General features: G+C 34.7%; 1 protein-coding gene across 4 annotated transcripts in view; it reads left to right on the top strand.

Annotated features, from left to right (window-relative positions):
* The window catches only part of UPF2 (UPF2 regulator of nonsense mediated mRNA decay), a 96,976-nt gene that overhangs the window by 60,718 nt on the left and 12,738 nt on the right, over window positions 1-23,520 (top strand). For all 4 annotated transcript variants that reach the window (XM_074324984.2, XM_019710276.3, XM_074324982.2 and 1 more), the window contains exons 10-19: window positions 642-755; window positions 2,785-2,901; window positions 5,944-6,129; window positions 8,212-8,415; window positions 9,139-9,414; window positions 11,646-11,829; window positions 16,937-17,076; window positions 18,560-18,664; window positions 18,951-19,049; window positions 22,445-22,612. In XM_074324984.2, the coding sequence (XP_074181085.1) occupies window positions 642-755; window positions 2,785-2,901; window positions 5,944-6,129; window positions 8,212-8,415; window positions 9,139-9,414; window positions 11,646-11,829; window positions 16,937-17,076; window positions 18,560-18,664; window positions 18,951-19,049; window positions 22,445-22,612 (1,593 nt within the window). The remainder of the gene's footprint in view (window positions 1-641; window positions 756-2,784; window positions 2,902-5,943; window positions 6,130-8,211; window positions 8,416-9,138; window positions 9,415-11,645; window positions 11,830-16,936; window positions 17,077-18,559; window positions 18,665-18,950; window positions 19,050-22,444; window positions 22,613-23,520) is intronic.

Raw genomic sequence — 23,520 nt, 5'->3', positions numbered from 1 at the left:
ATACTAATACTAATACTAATACTAATACTAATACTATACTATACCTGGTCTTATATGATGGTAAAATAAGACCAGGTCTTATATTAATTTTTGCTCCAAAAGACGCATTAGACCTGATTGTCCGGCTAGGTCTTATTTTCGGGGAAACACAGTAATTAGTAACTATAACACACTAACAGAGCCTTAATAATATTTTTGCTTAAGTAAGCTCTTGGCATTGATTATTTTTGAAGTAGCGTTTCCTAAATTGTGTTCCTTATAATCTTAATTTAATGGGATGTTGACTAGTAGTTGTTAATGTTTAAAAAGGGGGACTTACGTTGTTGCCAAATAAATTTAAGAAGCATTGAATTAAATTAAACAGATTTCTTAATTTGAAAGCCTCTTTATTTGAAATAATAATAAAATGCATTATTTCCCCAAATTATTTGACCCCGGAACTGTTTTGCAAAGCCCATCCTGGCACTGGTGTTCCACGGAGCTTATTTTGCCTTAATTTAAAATAATTTGACTGTAGCAAGAAATTATACCCAAATTTATTTAAAATATTTGGAGTGAATTCTGTCTTATTACAATAACAGTTCTTACCACAGAGATTTTAAAATGTTAATTATCTAAGCAATGTCTCTCTTAATTTGTAGGTACGAAAAAAGGACCAGATCAATATTGAAACAAAGAACAAAACTGTTCGTTTTATTGGAGAGCTGACTAAGTTTAAGATGTTCACAAAAAATGATACATTACATTGTTTAAAGGTTAGTGCTGAATTATTTTTTAATAGAAAAATTTTAAGTTTTAGTTACAAATGCTGGAGAAAATGAGATAATTAAGAAATATTTGATTAATCCAAAGAAAGGCAGAAAGGGAGTAAAAAGGAACATTAAGCAGATGAACAAACTGGAAAAGAAGTAATAGGATGGCAGACATAAATACAGCTGTAACAATAATTATATGAAATGTATTTCTTATAATTAAACAAGACAAAATACATCACATAAAAGTCTTAAGAATATAAGACTTAATTAAAATCAACAACATCACTTTATGCTGAGTACAAGAGAGATACCCGTAAATATACAGACCAGAAAGGCTAAAGTAAAAAAATGGGGCAGATACACCATGGGAGCACTAATCAAAAGACACCTGGTTTCATTATTATTAGACAAAGTAGACTTTAAGGCATGAAGCGTGTTAGAAGGATATGTCATAATAATGAAGAGGTCATTTTAACAGGAAGTGTTACCTTCCTGAATCAGTATGCACCCAGTAAGCTAGCTGCAAAATATATAAAGCAAAAATCGACAGGAAAAGGAAAAATAAATAATCCACAATCATAGTGAGAGACTTGAAAACACTTTTCAATAACTGAAAGAAGAGGCAGACAAAATCAGTAAGTACTGTATAGAATTGAACAACACAATTAACAACCTTGATCTAATTGACACTATACCCAACAGCATCAAAATTTAGTCTCTTCAAATGCACATGGACCATTTACCAAAATCAACTATAAAGAAAGTCTCATCAAATTAGAGAAGACTGAAATTACTCAGATTATGTTTTCTGTCCATAATGGAATTAAACTAGAAATCAGTTAGTAACTAATTCTATGTGGTAAAGCTGATGCAACATAAATGGAATAATTATACATCTGGAATCGATCATTCATTACTAACAATAATGAATTATTTATCAAATTGATATCCTTGGGATATTACCAGGCGTATCACAAAATGAGTCTCATGAATTCAAGTACATTTGGAAAACCTTGAGTTAAACATTAAACAAGAGCCTTTACTGCATGATTTATTAAGAGTATTTAAAATAATATCCAAGGGGTCAGGTTTCGTAAATCTACTTGGAGCATCTCAGGAGACTGCAAAGTACATTTGGGGAAACTCTGGACAGCATTTTAAGAGAGATTGTGAAAGCTTTCTTGGTGTTGTAATCAAAAGGAATTATGCCATGAACACTTTAAACATATTCGTATATTTCTTTGTACGGAATGTTAAAAGTGTATAGGAAGGACATATATTTCTTTGACACAGATTCCATTTCTATAAATTGGTTTTAAGGAAATAATCATAAATGTGTACACAGATTTGTCTATAGGGATATTTGTCACCACTGTTTACAATAGCAAGAAACTGTAAGCAATGTGAATGTCTAATAAATGAGAATCAATTAAGAGTTAGCATAGTTCATGTTATACAGTACTGTGTGCTTTTCAAGTCATGCCATAGAAGGATAAATAAGGACATGGAAAAACGCTCACGTTAGCCACAAAAACTAAGTTATTAAATGATTTGATATGTCTGAATCTGTTTTAGTTTAGAAAATATGCATAGAAAAGATTGACAGAATAAATACTAAAATGTTATGGTAATGTGTTGTGTTTGTAAATTTTATACAGTAAGCCTTTTGTAATCAGAATTTTAAAAGTAAATGTTATATAAACCAAAAGAAAAAAGCCATTTAGAAAATGTTAGGTATGTGACATATGTTTATATACATAGCATTAAAGAAATTCAGAGGGCTTTGATGTTAGTTTCCATATATCTATCTAAAAGGAAAGACATTAAATATATTGATGTTTTAGGTAAAAATTTTATAGCTGAACACAAAAGATGCTCAGCAGTGAAGATTGTTAAACTAAAATAGACTAGCTTTTGTTTTTTATAGTGATGTTTTTAAGTTGTTATGCATATAAGATGTATAATTCTTTCTCTGATAAGATTGCAGTGTTGTCTTTGTCGTTTTTCATCATTATTATCATTATTACAGATGCTTCTATCAGACTTTTCCCATCACCATATTGAAATGGCATGTACCCTCCTGGAAACATGTGGAAGATTTCTTTTCAGATCTCCAGAATCTCACTTGAGGACCAGTGTACTTTTGGTAAGTGCTTGAGAATCCTAGCAAGAGCTTGAGCTTCTTTATGTACTTCAAGAGTTAAAAATATTGACTAGCACCTTTTATCTTGCTCTGCCATATAAATGTAAACATTTCTACCTCAGCTGTAATAGAACATCCCTTACATATCAGTTGCCATTCCTGGAGAGCCAGTGGAATTTTTCTCACTTGGCTCCAGTGAGTTAACAATATTGTGAAGGGGGATTAAGTTTAACCGAAAATAACTTGCACAGATGATGCAAATAAGCAGGTACTCTTAATACTACGTTGTGTTGGTGCCGTCTTTATGGGTGTTCTTGGCACATTTCAAAGAAGCCATTGTTAATGTGCCATAAGCACGCAAGTCATAAGTTTAAAATATAAAATTAAACTTGAAAATAAAAAACATAAAATGTAAGCCGAAAAAATTAACTTGGGAGAGAAGTTACTTCTTAAGTCAATTTAGAGACTGAAATGGCCATGAAGTTTATTAAGCAGTGAAGTTCTCATGCTTATTGATGATATGCATACATTTGCTTGCAGCCTTGGCTGGGCAGGCGGTGTGGTGGGGTGGGGGTGGTGTTCAGGAGAGCTCTGCTTTAGGAACCCCTGGGCGTAGGCGCAGTACGTCGATGGCGCTGTTACAGACGTCTGAACTGGGGCATCTTCTCTAGGTGTTATTTTCTTATAATCTAGTTGTGAGCCTGAATGCTCAGCCGATTATATTTAAAATGAAGAAACATGAAAATTTATTTCTAATTAAACAAAAATATTAGTGTGAAGGCCATCAGATGGAATTGATTTCCAAATTCTCTCTGGGCTTCTATCACATGAATCCTACAATAGTCATTCCAAGTACAAACGTTTGTTGTAACAAGGAGAAAACTCTTCCTCCTCTTTGGCTCAGGATGGTACGGTTAAGTGACGAGATACTGTATATAAAAATGTAATAGAGATGCCAGGAAAGCTTAGCTTTTAATGTCTGTATGTTACTTATAACATTGAATCCTCTATATTTATTTTATGCTGGGGAAAAAAATGTACTCATTGCGGTAGTATGGGGGAACATCGCATTGCTGGAACCAGAGTCCTTTCCTGCCTGACTGGCTTTCTTGACTAGGTGGATCTTTCCCCTCTTATAGGAACAGCAGCTAGCCTTTATAGTTGATTCTTTTGCTTTCTGGACAGAAGCTTTGTTTATTTATGTGTAACATTTCTGTGGTTCCTCCAGTACGTCAGGCAGTTGGGGCTGGTTAGGAAGGCGCTACAAAGAACGGAACGTGGTTGCCACCCTCACAGCAGCCCACACCTAGTGCTAACTCTAATACAGTGTTGTACGTACATTAATAGAGGGATGCAGAGAATATGACAGGCTCGTGGAGGGGTGCTGAAGCCAGACTGAAGGAGTCAGGGAAGGTGTTCCCTAACAGCTTCATAGCATTCACTGAGTGCCAACTCTTACGTCAGACCCTTGGGATATAAAGAAAGGGTAATTCCTGCTCGCATGGAGTTTACAGTCTAATAAGTCAGAGGAGTAAATAGGCAATTGGAATACATGGTGGTAAATGCAGTATAATGATGTGGGTAAGCGTAGGGCATTATGGGTATAGTTAGAAGAGGCACTAAATCTAGTCTTGGTATGTCAGGAAAGGTTTCCTGGGAAAAGTGTTTATTTTAGAGTCTGATCTGAGTCTTAAAGGCGAGAAGAGAGATGCATCAAGTCAAGCAGTTGCAGATAAGACTAGAAAGGTGGGCATAAACTAGATTATACAGAGCCCAGCAGTTTCCCTCTACACGCTTACATCCCAGAGTTTTGACCCTGTCTGCAGTGTCTGGTATTACCTCGCCCTCTGTACCTCTTAAATCTCACCTCACGCCATTCTCTGTTGGCCACTCGCTGGCCTTTTAGTTCCTATAGTGTATCACTCTTTCTCCTCTGACCCTCTGTTCTGGCTGTTGCTTCTGCCACAAATGCTCTCCCCATGACTCTTCTCAACCTTTTGTCATCTTTCAGATAATAGCTTAAATGTCGCTTTCTCAGGGAGGCGGTCCCTAGCCCACCCCACCTAAAGTAGGCTCCCTTTGACTCTCTTTCTTAGTGCCTTGTTTTCCTTCATACCACTGATCACAGTTATTACTGAAAAGATTTTGCCGACTTGTTTATCTTCCTACACTAGAATGTGGGGATTCATGCAGGTAGGAACCACGTGGTCTTGGTCACTGGCGAGTCCTAGCACCTAGCGTAGTGCCTGGCAGCACATAGTAAGTGCCAGGAAAAATGCTTGTTGACTGAGTAAATTTAATAACCTTAATGCTTTGTTAGTATGATGCTGTTTTAAGAATTAGGAGTACTATTTGAAGATCTTCAACTAGTTGGTAGTTCTCCACTGGCATCTAGTGAATTAGAGGTCAGGGTTGTGCAAAGCATCCTGCAATGTATGGACAGCCCCCACCTCCCACCCGACTAGCCAATCCAAAATGTCAAATTGAGAAATCCTGAAGTAGATGATGATTGACTAGATCTCTGTTTTTAATCACCCCTCTGAGTTGATGCTGAAGGCTGTGGACAAGTTAAAAGACCTTGGGGGCTTTTAGTATTCTTACCTGTAGCGATATGTTGGATTTCTGTGGTGCAACATTAGATGGCACAAGCCCTGAGAATAAGTTTATTCTCAGCTCTGTGTGGTAGCCAGAGCCAGAGCCACCTCTGTATTTAATTCTTGGTCCTTAATTTTAGCCACTCATATGCATGAGCCTGTTTTACTTAGAATTCAGGTAGTTGGGCAGAATTATAAGTCACATTTGTAGCAAAGTTCTCTGATTATCGGACACTGCCTAAGTCCAAGTAGTTGTGAATTGATTTGTTCTAAAAAATTGATGAATAGTATAGCAATTAGTGTGCCTGTACAGGCTTAGAAATACCTAGTGACTGTTTTTTTCCTTTTCTAGCCCTTTATCCTAAAATCTTATCACTGAGCATAGAAGTTTTTTGGAGTAAATGAACCTTAGAATGAAAGTATTTTGACTAATGCAGACTTTTAATTTTAGGAACAAATGATGAGAAAGAAACAAGCAATGCATCTCGATGCAAGATATGTCACAATGGTAGAGAATGCATATTACTACTGCAACCCACCTCCAGCTGAAAAAACAGTGAAAAAGAAACGTCCTCCTCTCCAGGAATATGTCCGGAAACTTTTGTACAAGGATCTCTCCAAGGTTACCACTGAGAAGGTAAATCTCAGTGCATTCATAGAATAATAGTCAACTTGAGATTTGTGGTAGTGCTAAGCTTATATAATATTCAACTGGATTTTTTTCCATCCTAATAACGATAGTATTATGAGCAGTGCACTTTACTTCTAGCCTATGCACTAAATTGTTTTAGATAAGGAATATATACTCAGTTTCTCTAGATCAGTTTGTTTATAAATTGCTTCAGTGCCCCACAAAGTATAGATAAGAAATGTAAGTAACTTGCATTATTCACATTTTGTAAATGGAGAATTGAAGCAGAGAGATTAATTAAAGTCCCATCAGGGAAGTTTAGGGGAGGTGGGATTAGATCCCAGGTTCCATTATGATTGACTGTACAAGTCATCCTAAGAAGGAATTCATATGATGATACACAATATATGAGACAGGTTTTGTTTTCCTTTTATGATAATAACTTCTTACTCAAGTTAAAATGGTAATTCTAACTTGAATTTTGATGCCCTGTATATACAGAGGGTGCCAAAATACAAAAGAAAGGAAAACTGTATTAAAATTATATAATAATATATACCGATAACAAAAAATGAACACAAGTCAAATTTGACGTCTGCAATTACAAGAGGTGCTCAAAGTGGTTACAATCAGTGTCCAGACACTTCTGATTATGATGAACTACTGCTTGAGCAACACTGACCTAAGTGTCCACTGTATACATTTTTTGGGCACCCCTGGTATATTTGAAACTATGACTTTGTCTCTGGTGTTCTGTAATGAATTTGCCTTTAAATATTTTGCTTCAGAACAAGGGATCTTAACCTTGAATGGGCTTTAGGAGGCCCATGACCCTCTGAAATTTTATATTTTGAATCTCTGGGTCTTTTTCTGGAGAAAGGGTCAGTAGCTTTCCTTAGATTTTTCAGCAGGGGTCAATTTCCAGAAAAGGTTAAGAACCCTTGATCTGTTAATAATTATAGTTATCTTGATAGAAACTGCACTTTTAAGTAAGATATAGTGAATAAAAACATGTTTTGGTTAACTCTAGTTGTAATAGTTCAGTGTAGAACTTCTTTCCTTTTAGGAAGAAAGAATAAAGCAAATTTACTTCTGGACAGAGGAAACCTATAAGGAGGAATTAATTCATTTATTATATATGGGCAGGGTAGAAGGTGATAAGGAATGGTAGTGCAGCTTTGAACATTGAAACCAACTTTCAGAGAATCAAAGACAGTAGTTGTTTAAAAAAACTAAGGATTTTCAAAGCTGCTTTACAAGTGGCTAAAAGTTTGAAAAATCTGAAATAACTCATGACTTGAGACAACTTTAACATTTACAGTGAAACTGATGAGAACATATTTAGCATTTGAAAGATGGACTGTGGATATAGACATGAAAGCGATACTTGGCAATCTGCCGATTGTATCCATTGTCTTTCAGAATAAGAATGGAAAGAACTTGTTTTGGGTAGAGCTCTGCTGATTATACCATTACCAGTAGGGTTTCTGAAATAGTAATAGTTAACTTTTGTGGGGGAGGGTACTTATAATGTGCTACACACTTCCTATATATTTCACATGTTTTAACTTGTCTAATTATTACAACAAACTATGAAACAAATGCTTTTAGTATCCCTCTTTTACACATGAGGAAATAGGATGCCGTGTAATGTCAGTCTTGATGTTGTGTTCTCCATTTTAAGTTACCTTTTAACCAGTGGAAATTTTTTATTTATAAAAAGAAGTGTCTGAGAGTATTTGCATCAAATAATGCACAAAAGAAAACATTATTTTTGATAAACCTTGGGTATTTCTTTCAGTGATCTTAGTACATGAGTGTATACTGTTAGCTTGATTGAAGACCTGGAAACTCTAGGAAATGTGAGGTCATCATGGAAAGATGTAGGGAAAATGTGAATAAATTTTGCCAATAATTAGAAAATTTTCATATTTTTATCTCTAACGTGATAAAGCTGATAGAGGATCTCTAAAGTATTTTGCATTTCAAAAGTTCTTTATCTACATGTTCATAATAAAATATGTTGTTGGGTACATTGGACTATGTCCTTATCTTAGTAATTTAAGTAACAAAGTTCTCTTCATTTAGGTTTTGAGACAGATGCGAAAGTTACCCTGGCAGGACCAAGAAGTGAAAGACTATGTAATTTGTTGTATGATAAACATCTGGAATGTGAAATATAATAGTATTCATTGTGTAGCCAACCTCTTAGCAGGCCTGGTGCTCTACCAAGAGGATGTCGGGATCCATGTTGTGGATGGCGTTTTAGAAGATATTCGGTTAGGAATGGAGGTAACAAGACTTTTCTTTAAAGTCACTAAATTGGTGTTTGTGGAGAATTTAACTTTTAAATCCTATTGTTGAAATAATAATTTGAAAACTCCTTTCCCATGTGGTATCATATGCTATTACTTTATTGGAACTAGAGGTTTCTAAATAAACCTTGTTGTGTTAGATTTCCTAGTCTTCTCTCAGGCTAATGCTGGGACATTTTTTCTCTTTTTCTTGAGTCCAATTAAACTTATTTTGGAAGAGTATAATAAATTTTTATTTCTGGGTCACTATTGGGACTCAAGTTGTAGGAATCTATAAATTTATTAGTTAGAAGAGTTGATAATCATTTGATAAGAATTTCTGTAAGCAGATTCCTCCTTTCTGTAGGCGTATTGTTGCCTTAATTCATGAATTACAGAGAAAATAAGTTATGTGGGGCTGATAGGGGCAATTACATCTCAATTGTGTTATAAACTATCAATTCATTTAATAATAGCTTAATACTAAACTTAATATTTAACGTGTTCTTTTTATTAAAACATTTTAAAGACAGCCATTTCCTAGTGAGAGAAAAAGGACATCCAAAAGTGACTGCCTTATTAGAAAAGAAGGAAAGAGGCCATTATTTTTTCTCTGTTCGGTGTTCTTTAAGTAGTGGATACTGTCAAGTGACAAAAGGGAATTTTACCTCTTTTCAAACACATTACTATTTCTTAATGGAAATCTATTTTTTTTCTTTAGGTAAATCAACCTAAATTTAATCAGAGACGTATCAGCAGTGCCAAGTTCTTGGGGGAACTTTATAATTACCGAATGGTGGAATCGGCTGTTATTTTTAGAACTCTTTATTCTTTTACTTCATTTGGTGTTAACCCTGATGGCTCTCCAAGTTCACTGGACCCTCCTGAGCACCTTTTCAGAATTAGACTAGTGTGCACTATTTTGGATACCTGTGGCCAGTACTTTGACAGAGGTTCCAGTAAACGAAAACTCGATTGCTTCCTTGTGTATTTTCAGGTATATAAACTGAAATATGCAGCTTTGCTTCATTTAATGCATTGCGTGTGTTACAAAAATATTAGATAAGAAACCCTGTAGCATTCATATACATGTTCATAATTAAGTTAGATTTATTCTTCCGGCTAAGGATGTTTTAGAGATTTAAAAGTAAAATTCAATGAATTCTATCATATAAACATTCTAATTGCATTGTAACTTTTAGGATTGATAATGATTGATCATTAATTTTTTGAATTATTTTGGTACAGTTTATAAATTTAGTACAGTAATTTATGAATTATGGTATTTGTTACAGTAACTTATGGATTGAATTACTTGTGATTTTTATACATTTGATAACATTCCTCTCACTCATTTATGTTGTGGTTTTACACCTAAAATAGTTCTTTCTAAATGATTTAACATTTTTTAAGGAAAAAACTCATTTTGGGGGAAATATATTATTTTTAACACAAAAATATTTGTTCATTCACTGGTAAAGTCTTGGGTTGTGCTTTTCATATTTTAATTTCAGTTAATTATCTAAACTTACGATTTAGAGCAAGTACAGTATAAATTAAATGCAGATACAAATACCGAGACAATTCTATAACTTCTGTAAAGTTGGTGTTCCAAAAGTTAACATAGGTTGGTTGTTTGGAACCCAATCACTGTTTTCCATAAAATACAGTGTTATAAGTACTGATTCGGGTGAATAGAGCTAACTATCGAATTCTCCAGATGTTAGTGAAATAAAGTACTGTTAGTATCATTCAGTTCTATATGATCACTGTTGTTAGTATTATTTTCACTCATCCACTGATAAAGAAAATAAATTTAAAACTATAGCTTGAGGTATCAAAAATACATCGACATAGTGGCTGGTGTTAAGTCGGGTAAATACCCTTGAGGAAGAGCAGTTTGTTAACGTTCTCTTAACACTGTACCGTTGCAAGAAAGGAAAATTTGTTACTCTCTTGTTTTCTGAATTAATGAGAAAAAATGGGGAAGGGGGTTTGCAGATTTGAGAGTCAGATTCCCTGTTGTCTGTAAGTACTGTCTTAGGTTGGAGACTGCCTATATTGAAAACCAGAGTTTTGTTGCAAAATTATTAGCATCCAAAGTGGAATCTCTTTCAGAAGAGAATCCTCACATGCATTCATTCGGACATCCCAGGCTGAGAGAAAAGAGCCACTCAGAAATAACCAGGAGCAGGAAGAGACAAACATATTTTCCACATTGATTAACAGACAGATATATGCAGCAGGGATACACCTGGGGGATGGGAGTAAGAAGCGAGTGAGGCCTGGGAGAGGAGGTGGTCGGTGCGTTCTGCCGAGAGCGTAGAGTGGACAGTTATGTGTTGGAAGTCCAGGTAGAAAGGATCACCAGCAGTAGTGCTTCTAAGCTTTAATGTGTACACGTCACCTGGGGATATTGTTAAAATGCAGATTATGATTCGGTGGTCTAAGGTGGGTGCCGAGGAGTGCATTTCTAACAAGCCCTCAGTGAGGGCCGCACTTCGGAGTAGCAAGGACTTAGGACAAACTGGACAGGAAGAGTAAAGCACCCACATGAATACCTGTGTATAGACAAGTAAGTTCTGGGGCTGTGCTCTTTAATGTTAACTTACGAATTGTAAGTACAAAATAGAATGAGGGAACCAGGAGAGGAGAAGACAGGGAAAATACCTAAATAATGCCATATACACAGTAGGTGTTCAATAAATGATTGGTGATTAATTACTTTTGTATATTAAAAACCCATCTTTTCATATACTTTAATTGACCTTTGTAAAAATCAAATCAGGTAGCATAGGGGAAATAATGAAAATTTATAAAAATTATGGCTTTGAATCTAGTTGTTCTCATAAAATTAAATGTTTAAACCCTGATTAACAGACAGATTGATGAACAGATATGTGGAGCAGGGTTTCTGCCTTGTTTCAGTACCTGAATATTTATTTGGTATCTTATTTATAATTTTTCCTTGCCTTTAAAAAAAAAGATTATGACAGTTATAATAAAACAATATTTAAATTCAAGTCACCAGATGGCTTAGAAACTGTGTAGATGGAGGGAAATAATTGGAATAGGATCATTGCTGTTGACCATTAATAAAAATGGCAGGTGTCTTGTACAGCTTTTTAGCTTAGTTATTATAACTAGGTAACATCACAATACAGATTATTTTAAAATATTTTTGTTATTAATTTCTTATAGCTAAATTTATTTTTCATTTGTTATCAGCGTTATGTTTGGTGGAAGAAAAGTTTGGAGGTTTGGACAAAAGACCATCCATTTCCTATTGACATAGATTACATGATCAGTGATACACTAGAACTGCTAAGACCAAAGATCAAACTCTGTAATTCTCTGGAAGAATCCATCAGGCAGGTACAAGACTTGGAACGAGAATTCTTAATAAAACTAGGTAAGCAATTAATTACAGAGAGAAAATGAAGGTGGTATTTGGCAGATTGTTTCTAGAATTTGCTTTATAATGTCATCAATTAGAATTTACTTTTGTATACTTTTTATTTTCGATGTTTGGTGTTACGTAATAGTGTTAGATAAGACCTGGGTAATACACCTTTTTATTTCATTAAATCCCAGATTGGAGGTTAATAGTCATGTAAGACTTGAAGCAAATGATGGTGGAAAAAACACAATGTTCTTGGCCTCTGTTGATTTTAGAATTTTTGGTTGCTCATACAAAAATCTACTTTTGATTAAAGCCTCTCTTATAACACAATACATAGTTTCAACAAGCATTATTTCCTTAGACAGTATAGGCTAGAAACTATGGGAGGGGAGTACCTGTTAGAAGTTTGAAACTATCCTACAGAATTTCAGACTCCCTAGGAGAGTTGTTTCTGTTTGTAAGGACTAGAGAAAATGCGTCAGACGTGCTACAGGAGGATTGATCTTTTTACTTTCTCCGTGTCCTTCTGAGATTGTTCTGGAAGACGAGTTAGCTCTTGATTAGCTAACCTGGGACTGTTGGATCCCACTAACTTTGTCAGTGGAAATAATAGGAATAAAGTGTAGCCTTATCGGTTTACTTACCAGTACTTCTTAGCATATTTCATTTTAGTCATTTCAAAGTGACGACATGTTTTCAGGCTTTTAAGTTAGTATTTGTTTTCCTGCTGGGACTTGGTACCCATAAGTCTGTCACTAGAAGATCTTACCTTCATCAGTTATACCAATTGTGTAAACTTACTACATTGCATATCTGAAGAACCACTTTTCGTGGTGAAGGCATTTGTGATTTTTGTTGTCCAAAACTTTTATATTACACCTAGCATATTAATAGGATTTCTTTCTCCAAAGGTAAATCCTCTTTTGGAGAATGTGATTACTGTCATCTAGTTAAGCATTATTTTTAAAGGATCTCCTGATTGTGCAACTATTAACTTTTCCTGCTACTCAATCCATAAAGGCATATGTGATTCTTTTTGCTCTTTGAACTTTGTCTCAAATTATGTTTTCCTTTTCAGATTTCTAATTGTATAAAATGATCTTTTCAAGCAAAGTGCTTATTTTTCTACATATTGATTTCACTTACTTTATATGCTTTCAAATAGTTGAGTCTTAGCCTTGTTTTCCGAAAACCTTCAGGAATGGTACTCTCTGTATAGAGGGCATGAGGGAATACTAGATTGACACTCCAGTTGGGAGTGTTAAAGGGAACAGTGTGCTTTGTCCTTCGTAGACCAAAAGGTTGAAGGACTTCAGGCTTCTTTTGAAGAGTCTGTCCTTGTTTAGAATATAGGAAGGGAAAAATAGGTCACCATTTGCTAATGAAACTCTAAAGATGGTGGCAGCTATCATTATGCTACCACGTTGTCCCATTTTCCTCCTGTTTTAGAGTCTAAATATCAGGAAGAAGATCTACATGAATAAATCTGTATTAAATCTATTTCCTGTTGACAAACCCATAAGATAATACAATATGATGCCTTTGATAGTTTTTTGTGTTCAAGCACTTAGCAAATTTAATACCTCATTTTAGTTTTATAGCAACCCAGTGCTGACATAATACTTAATGGGAAAACACTAAAAACATTCCCTTATAATTATTTGAAATCATTTTAAGATTATTAAAAGTAGTAAATGTCTATGGTAGAAATTTGAAAAACACCAGGGAAACAAAAATGACTGATATTCCATATGCAAGGATAATTATGTATTAACATTTTGGTGTATTTTTCTTCTATTAAAATTTTTTCACGTTTATAGTTTTATAACTGGATTTTTCCCCCACTAAATACATTATGGAATTTCTTCCATAAAATATTTTTCTGAATATTTATGTTTTTTAAAACTGTCTGTATATATTCCTTTGTATGAATGTGCCATAATTTATTGAATTCTGTTATTTGACACTTGATATTTCCAATTTTGCACCACTATAAATAACATTCTTTTGTTATTTTTGTGTGTATCTTGGTTTTCTCAGGATAGGTAGAATTACTGGTTAAGACATTCTCTTTAAGAACAAAATTGAAATGGTAATAAGCAATATTATTTAATTCTGGTTTGGAAGTTTTAGATAGCATTATAATAAAAGGAACAGAAATGAGGGAAATAAAAGTGAAAAAGAAACGAAGCCATAAGGATAAATTACATTATAAAGCAAAAGAGTGCATTTCATAAATTAGAAATAAAATCAGTAGGATTGAATAAAAGGCCCAGAAGTAGCACCAGTTAAATACAGAACAATGTATTACATGGTGAACGAGCAATGTTAAGGATAGGATACAGGCAACAGGTGAGCATTTGGGAGGAAACTTGATAGAAAGCCACATCTTATATCATCAAACTACAGATGGATTAATTAAATATTTTTTAAAAGTTAAAAATAGAGCTGATTATCAAATATTTGAGGAGGTGTTAATTTTCCCAAATTTTAAAATGATAGAAGAAAGCACACTTGTAGACAGCTTTAGGTGTTTAAACTGTTATACAATAAAAAAATTAAAATTAAATGAAAATGGAAATAGTTTTCTTGCCAGGTTATTAGCACTTACATAAAGAGCACAGGCAAATTGATAATAGAATTGAATACCCCAATATATAAATGAACATGACATAATCAAATAAAGGAGAGCAGGGAAGAGTTTGGTGTTTTTATTGAGTACTACCTGTTAAGAGGAAGGTAATGTTACTCATATTTGACAGATGGGTTAGGTAAAACCTAAATCAAAACACTAGGTTAAGCGGTCACGCCAGAATTCAAGGACTCCGTTCTTTTTGGTGTGTTAGTCTACATGAAAACAACCTGAAAGGAAATAGTACAATTATTACCATCTCTGTTATAAACAGGAAAGCTGAAGCACCAAGCACCTCAAATTCAAGACAATAGTATTTGATTTTGATCCCCAAGTACACTTAATTCTGACTCACACACATCTTAATATTTTGCTGTTTGGATTTGGCATTTTGTCATCCCTGTGTTCTTTATATATATATTTTAATCTACATTATTTTATTTTTTAAATTATTTTTTTAGAGGAGCAAAGATTTTTATTAAAGTGAAAGTACAGCTCTCTTATGAGAGGGGGTACCCGAAACTGGGATGCCCCTAATCGACATTATTTTAGATTGACAGTGACTTAGGGGTCAACAGCTAAGTCGTTTTTAGCAAATGCTAAAATGCTATATAGTTTAGCAAATGCAAAATGTTATATTTATAAATTGTTTTTGAAACTAACTTGCAAGGCAAATGAAAACATTAGAAATCATGCATGTTTTCCTTAGGAATTAGAAGTATGGCTTTCAAACCAAAGGTATTTATTATATATTATAGTTCTTTCCATGACACGTATTTTAAGTGGATATAACAAGGAAGGGTGTGATGATATCTCAGGCCACGTGAGTTTATCACCACTGTGATGTTTTTACTGAGAATGCTTAGATTTCCAGTCCTTTCAGTCTTTTGCCTTTGATAACTTAAAACATTTTGCTTCTTAAAGTCCCTATAAATAAGTAAAATGTACATATATAAAATTTATATCTGTATCCTTGAAAACTAATAAGTAATAGGTAGAAAATATTTAAGTTCGTGGAATCTCAATCTGAGACACCAACTTTTTTTCTCAGTACTATTTTCCTTTTAAAATAGATCTCTGAATTCCATCCGTCTTCTCAGATTTTTTAAATTAACAAACTTGAACGTACCTGCTTTAATCACTCTGTACTCCATATTTTTGTCAGTTTTTAATTGCTTAGACTTAAGACACTGGAGTAATTTTTGACTTTTATTGGTTGGGTTATTCATACTCTCTGGGCTTCAGTATTCCTCATAAAATGAAAAGGTGAAATCATAAATCATACCATTTTTGTAAAGTTTCTTTCTGTTCTAATTGCCCAAGATTCTGTGAATAAACAAGTATTTACTAAACACCTACTGTGTATTTATCAATATGTGGCCTCTGATAAGTTTTGAATATATAAAACAAATTCTTTGTCTTTAAGGGTCTTATAATCTAACGTAACACTTATGAAATCATTTTTTAAAAATTACATGGCATATCCTTAAATGTAAAGTGCTATGATAAATTCTCCAAGTGCTTTAGGAGCAAAAAGTAATGGATCAAGTACTCAGTTTATGCAGGAAGTAAAACTTAGACTGTACTTGAAGAATACGCAGGATTTGAAAATGCGTATTGAAGGCTATTCTATATTGAGAAGAGTATTTGATGAGCCAGATCACAAGGTGGTGTGCTTTAATGACAGAGAAGAGACTGACCCCATAGCAGCAGGGGAGAGTCAGATCCCATGAGGCCATTTTAGGTGCACGTGGAAAGTAGAGATAGTAGTTTGGGATTCAATGATAATGAAGAAGAATTAAGCAGGCAGTAAGATGTGGATGAACATGGGGAGGTGGAAGCACATTCAAGCCAGGGGTTTCCTGAGGAGGAGAGAGAGTGCTGTTGCTGAAGGGAAAACTAAGCTCTCTGGTGACACAGCTGCTAGGCGTGTCACCATGTGGCTTTGCCGCCTTCCATCAGTCTTAATTTGCAGACATTCAAATTGATAGCCAAATGTGATTTCTCCACTCAAGCGACATAATTTTATGTCTTTGAGTTTTTAGAGATTCTTGAAATATTGTTTGATTAAAAAGTGTGACCCTGTACTGCTTATTTTTAAAAAAGCATACAAAAAGTGGGACCAAAGTGCATCTTATGTGGCTGCAGTGGCACCTTAATATGCTGCTACTTTTTGCCTTTTTTTTTTTTGAGACTGAGATAAACAGTTGGAAGCTCTAAGAAAAGGAAAAATACATGCTTTTTTTTTTTTTCCTTTTTGCTAATGGTTAAAAATATATCAGTGCTCCATGTTGAAATGAAGGTCTGTTTAGTTTTTTTTAATGTTTCTCAAAATAATTTTAAATTCTATTCTTATTTTACTATTGTTCTGAGAAAATGACTGTTGAATTTTCATAATACATACTTTTAAATGAAGTGATATAATATTGAAAACTTGCATTTGTCTGTTTTTAATGTGTTTTTCCACTTTCTCCTCATTTCAAGGCCTAGTAAATGACAAAGATTCAAAAGATTCTATGACAGAAGGAGAAAATCTTGAAGAGGATGATGAAGAAGAAGAAGGAGGAGCAGAAACAGAAGAACAATCTGGAAATGAAAGTGAAGTAAATGAACCAGAAGAAGAGGTGATGACTTTTATTTATAGCAAATAGGTACATTTGTACAGAGTATTTTGATTATATGAGCCAAGATTTTCTTTAATATGTAAAATAAGATCAACTCCTTAGTTTTATTATAGTAAATGTAACTAATACCGTGTTTCCCTGAAAATAAGACCTAATCGGAAAATTAGCCCTGGCATGATTTTTTTCAGGATGACATCCCTTTAATATAAGCCCTAATGCGTCTTTTGGAGCAAAACTTAATGTAAGATCCGTGTTTCGGGGAAACATGGTAGTGTATGTCTGTTATAAAACTGTTGGATTAATAAAGAGCTGTTTGTTTGTTTTAAGTAAATACTAAGCCTAGGATTGTTTTTATTATTAAGACTATTTTTTAGAGCAGTTTTAGGTTTAGAGCAAAATTGAAGGGTAGGTGTAGACATTTCCCATGTACTCTCTATCCCCCAGACATGCACAACCTCCCCCATTATCACCATCCCCCAGGAGAGTGGGACATTTGTTACATTGATGAACCTTCACTGACGCTTCATAATCACCCATAGTCCATAGTTTAATTACAGTTCACTCTTGGTTTTGTGCGTTCTGTGGGTTTGGACAAATGTGTAATGACATGTATCCATCATTATGGTTAGGATTTTTACTTAATAAGCAATTTGAAGAAAAATAATTGATCTCCTGTGTATCTTAATCTCACTTTTGAATATGAACTTTTAACCTGTGGGTTTCATAAAAAACAGCGACAACAACAACAGCAACAAAAAACCACTGACTAGATACTAATGAACTTTGCTTTATATTTTCCAGATATAATGGTTTATGAAATCTGAAATTCATCATGCACCACGATTATTGACATGCCCTTTTGTTTTTATGACTGTTAGGCTAAACCATATGAAATTGCTGTTCTACCATTTTGGACCTTCCAAAATTTGATTTTCATATAGTTCAACCTAATAGTTTTAATCCTTTCCTTTTTTCTAAACCTGCTTAAGTTTTAAAAGTTCCAACTAAAATAATAGAATGTCTGGGATTTGGTTCATAATCTGGAAGTACACTGGGGGTGTAAGTTAGGGATATAGAAGAAACTATAAACTGACCATTAGCTAATAATTGTTCACTTGTGGAATGAGTAAGTGAGGGTTCATTATGCTATTCTTTCTCTATTTATATATATTTAAATTAGAAAGTTAAAAAAATAAAAAGCAGGATGAATAAGGGTAATAATAAAACACTAATGAAAATAGAACTTCAGTCATAGAATTAAACACTTTTTCATTAGTTTTAGTGTAAGCATAAGGTTATGCTTTGTATTATTAGATCAGTGGACGATAGTGAATGGGGTTTTAGCTGACTAAAGTCCGCTATAGTTTTAGTGGACTTTGCCCTAACATTGAGAATAATAAACAATTATGTAGAAGTTTTACCTTTGTAAAATGTAGTAACCCTTTTCAAAATGTTTTAATCTTCTATCATTAAACAATTTCAGGAGGGTTCTGATAATGATGAGGATGAAGGAGAGGAAGAAGAGGAAGAGAATACAGATTACCTTACAGATTCAAACAAGGAAAATGAAACTGATGAAGAAAATACTGTATGTATGGCTGAAAATTTGCTTCTTAAAATTGTGCAACATTTTCATAGTATTGCAATTTTAGCCACTGAAGTTTTGTTTCTTGTGATTATTGAAAACTATTTCTTTGGAAATTTGTTTTCCTAAGTTTCTTTATTAACAAGTTTTTCTTAACATTTAATGTTACATATTTTACTCATTCTTTGAGTTATGTTGAACAAGTTATTAATACAAAAGGCTCTGCCATACAAAACATTACAGTTAAAATTTCTGGTCTGATTTCTTGTTTTTGTTTTGTTTTCATAAGGAGGTAATGATCAAAGGAGGTGGACTGAAGCACGTACCGTGTGTGGAAGATGAGGACTTCATTCAAGCTCTGGATAAAATGATGCTCGAAAATCTTCAGGTATTAAATGTTGCTCTATTCCTAAGTATCTTCTCAATACAAACGATTGCAGCATATTTAATTCCAGTTAATATGAGTATCTCTACTATCTAAACACTTGCCTCTGCAGCAGTTTTTTTGTTAGTTTGTATGGTTTGCAGCTGCCAATGCTTGCATCCCACATCCTGATTTGCACCTTTCTTTGAGATAGAGTGGGGGAAATTTAGTCAATATAAGACTTGAAACAGAGTAATTTCATTGCACCAACCTCTGCCTTTTCTTTCTGAATCACGTCTCTATTTCTAAGACCCTTTACTTGTAGTTGGTTTAGGAGTCACACTTTGTAGAAGATAAATATGTGGGGAAATTTAATTTAGTAAATTCTTAAGTTTGATTTATAATTTGAATAACTGGTATGTAAGTACTTCAAGGAATATTAGTTACTTGATCTTTTAAAGGAATGTTGTTTAATGTTGTTTAAATGTTATATAGTGACATTAATACACTGGATTTTATAAAAAGCTCTATCGTGCCAGTAATTTAGAGAATTATCTTTTTCTGTAGTTAGAGGTAAAATCCCATAGACAGTTTACTTTAGTAGCTGTTGTGAAACACTTTGGTGACTTGAGAAGGGTGCGGTTTTTGGAATGGTGGGATGAACGCCCCATAGTGTGGGAGCAGTGGCAAATGGGAAGGGAGGAGGTGAAGAGACTGGGTACAAATATTGCCAGCTCTTGAGGATTTTTACTAGAAAGGGAAGAGAAATGGGGAGGTAGCTAGAAAAGACCAGAGCTAAAAGAGGAGGGTCATTATTAAGATAGAAGATATTAGAGAGTCTTTATGTGGGGGTGGGGAGTAATCCTTTAGAGAAGAAATAATGGGTTTTACTTTCATTGATGCCACTAAGGCCAAAAACTATGATAATGTATGCACAAGTTAGCATTAGACCAATTTGCTTCTTGCATATATTAAAATTTCTTCACATATATGTGTGTATATATACATATAGGTATATTTATATATATATATATATATATATATATATATATATACATGTACATGTATATATATATACATGTACATATAGAAAGTTCTCTTAATTTATGAAGTAAATCATATATTCATGTCATTTAGGAGCAGAAGTCATCAAATAAAATATAATCCTTTGTAGAGATAATAAACAATTTACTTTGTAAAGAAACTTTTCCTATCTTATGTGAGTCAGTAGCCACTCACTTAGTTATTCATTTGCCTGGCAACTATTTATTGAGCACCTACTATGTGCCTAACACTGCAACAGGCTTACCATAAAGTAGTAAATAAAAATAGACCTGCTTCCTGCTCTCAGAATGTAGTTTTTAGGGGGAAGGTAGATGTTTAAAAACTAAACAAATACATAATTTCACATTGTAGTAAATGCTAAAGTACTAAAAGAACAATGCTTTGGTTGAGAGTAAGGGAAGGGCCTTCTTTAGATACAAGAATCTGGAAAGGCATCTCTGAGATCATAATTTGCAGACAGGACAGGTAAAAGGAGACATCTAGGTGAAAAATTGCGAGAATATGGGAACCATTTGTCAAAGGTGCTGAGCCAAACAAGAACTTACAATATTTGAAAAACTAAAAGAAGGCCAGTGTTAATAGAACAAAGTCAGTCTGTGGAGGCTGGCACAGCATGAGAATGGGTGATTGGGGTGGGACACCTGTGGAGTGGCGTGGTCCTATGTGAAGGTGAGTCAGACTGGAACAAGTCAGGGAGACAGTCAGGAGGCTGTTTGGTAACCGGCGTGAGACGTGATTGGTCGTCTGTCTAGGATAGTGCCAGGACACCTGCAGAGAAGTGTGGACTTGAAAGCTTTTAGGGGGAAGAAAGGATTGGATTGATTTGGTGCTTGATTAGACAGTGGGGTGTGGGGGACGAGGAGTCAAGGACGACACTCGATGTTTTGGCTTGGCCCACTGGCCAGTCTCCGTGATGGGAAACGGGCAGAGTGAGTGGGCATTCCATTGACCACGGTAAGTTTGAGAAGCCTGTGAGGTATCAAAATGGAAATATCTGGCGATCAGAAGAGAAACACAAAGAGTGGTTATTAGAGCATATTTATAGCCATGGCAACAAATGAATCGCTCAGGTGTGGAGAGAGGGGGAAAGCAGATTCAGGGTTGAACCCTCAGGAACCCCAACATGTAATTTATGGATAATTTACAAATCAAGATTCGTCTAACATGATCCTTTCAAATTTTAAGTAAAAAAACTTAATAAATCTTATGAACCTGGGAGAACTTCAAGCAAATTCTAACAAATTGGAACTTAGAAATCAAAAACAATAAAACTTTACTCTTTTTACCATTTTGTGTGACTTGCAAGTCTCTTGCACAATGGAGCCTATATCAAAAGACTGTTTAAATTGTAATAATTTTAAAACCTTCATGGCCTTTTAGCATTACCTGCTTAACTTTGAAGAATCATATTTAGCTTTTTCTTCACTTGTGCTCCATTCATCAAACACAGAAAATTATGTGCAGTTCCCTAAATGCTGTTTCATGTCCTTGCTTGTGTGCCTCTTCTTCCCCGGCGTAAGTTCCCCCCATATCACAAAACTGCTCTTCGACCCTTTGCTTGAAAGAAGTCATATGAAGTCTTGAACGTTCCAATGTCCCATATTTGTTGAACCTTTCATGCAATCTCAGCACCCGCCATTCCCAACCAGGCCTAGCTAGTCATTCCAGCCCCAACACAGGCTGTACATAACTCGGATGAATTGTAAGTAATTAATCTATTTCTCTCTCGCACTTAACAAGTTTATCAGTTCTTTGAGAGTAGAGACTGTCTTTTTAATATTAATATCTCCAACCCTAACACAGTAAGTCTTCAGTGAGGGTTTATTTAAATAAATTGGTTGATAAATCTAGTGTAAATGTTAAAAATAATTGGTACTAACAACCAGGAAGTTAACCTGAACATTAATAGATTCCATTTGTTCATAAATATTAATTGAGAACGTGCTGTGTATAAAGCATTGCTAGAGACTACCAGGGAAAGGATATATGGTGATAAACCCCAGTCTGGTGGGGAATTCTGACATAAGCAGGTAATTATGTCACATAATTATGAAGGAAGATGTGTGCTATGAGCATGAATGAAGCAGCACAGTGCATTCGAGGAACGGAAATTTAGCAGAACCTACAACATTGTGTGTTTGGACTTGGAGATGCTAGAGTGATAACCAGAGGCAAAATCACAGTCCTTTCAGAGTGGGGAAGACTCTGGTTTCATCTGCATTTCAGAAAGATTACTCGGGCTCTAATGATTGTGTCTTAAGAAATACAGCACTGAATAAATTGTTTGAAATTTCTATTTATATGCATCCTTGTGTACCTCAGAGTATTTATATCTTTTCATTTTTGTCTTTAAGCAAAGAAGTGGCGAATCTGTTAAAGTACACCAACTTGATGTTGCTATTCCCTTGCATCTCAAAAGCCAGCTGAGAAAAGGGCCCCCACTTGGTGGTGGGGAGGGAGAGGCCGAATCCGCAGATACCATGCCGTTCGTCATGTTAACAAGAAAAGGCAATAAACAGCAGGTATGAAACTGCCCACTGCCCACTGAGTGTTCACAATGGATTGTTAGTTATCAAGTGTAAGGTGAGAATTTGTTCTAAATTCTCTGTTGTCTACAAGGGGAAAGAGTTGGAAACATTTAAAATATTTAGTGGAAGAAATAATTTTATCCAGTATATAGAAGACACATCTGACTTACCAACGGATAGTTCCATTGAAAATTTATGCATCTATATTAGAATATATAGATACCTTTGCCTTTCAGCAGCAAGGTTTCCTGGGTGCATTCAGGGTGGGAAAGGAAAGGAGGATGACAGGTACAACTCAAGTTACCAAGACTTCTGTTGAAAGTCATTTTTTTTGGATCCCTATAATCCTCCTCTGTTCTCCTTGGCCTGCTTCCCTTCTTTTCCATGTCTCACAGACAGCCCTCAGAATCATTTCCCCGACTACTAAGCTGTTACTTTAGGAATTCGTCCATTGACAGCTCACATCCTGCTCAGAGAGATAGACAAACATATATTAGCAGATGGTGAAAAGTGCTATGAGGAAAATAAGGCCTGACTCTCAGACACAACTCTAAGATACATCATATATTACCAGTGGTGTAAAAACATTTCTGAAATCAAGCTGCCTTTTAGAGTTGATGAATCTTGTGAAAATTGTCAGCATTTTCCTGTTTCAGTGGTGTGTAAAATCTTATGCTTCATAGAATGTTAGATTGTATGAAATAGGGCAGCTCACACAGCTTCTCATGGACAAGTTCAATACGCTTGGCTCCCACCCTCATTCTAATAGTCACCTAACAGATATTTATTGTTTACTTGCTGCGCACCAGACGCTACTCTGTGTGCAGAACATACAGCAGGCAACCAAAGTCCCTCCTTTCTTGGGAGCTTTCATTCTAGGGTTGGGAGGCAGACAATAAAGA

This window comes from Rhinolophus sinicus, chromosome 1, assembly GCF_057876585.1.
Source record: "Rhinolophus sinicus isolate RSI-liver-muscle chromosome 1, RSI-T2T, whole genome shotgun sequence".
Taxonomy (NCBI): domain Eukaryota; kingdom Metazoa; phylum Chordata; class Mammalia; order Chiroptera; family Rhinolophidae; genus Rhinolophus; species Rhinolophus sinicus.
The sequence above is the reverse complement of the archived record's forward strand: the minus strand, read 5'-3'. Positions and strand labels throughout refer to the sequence as shown.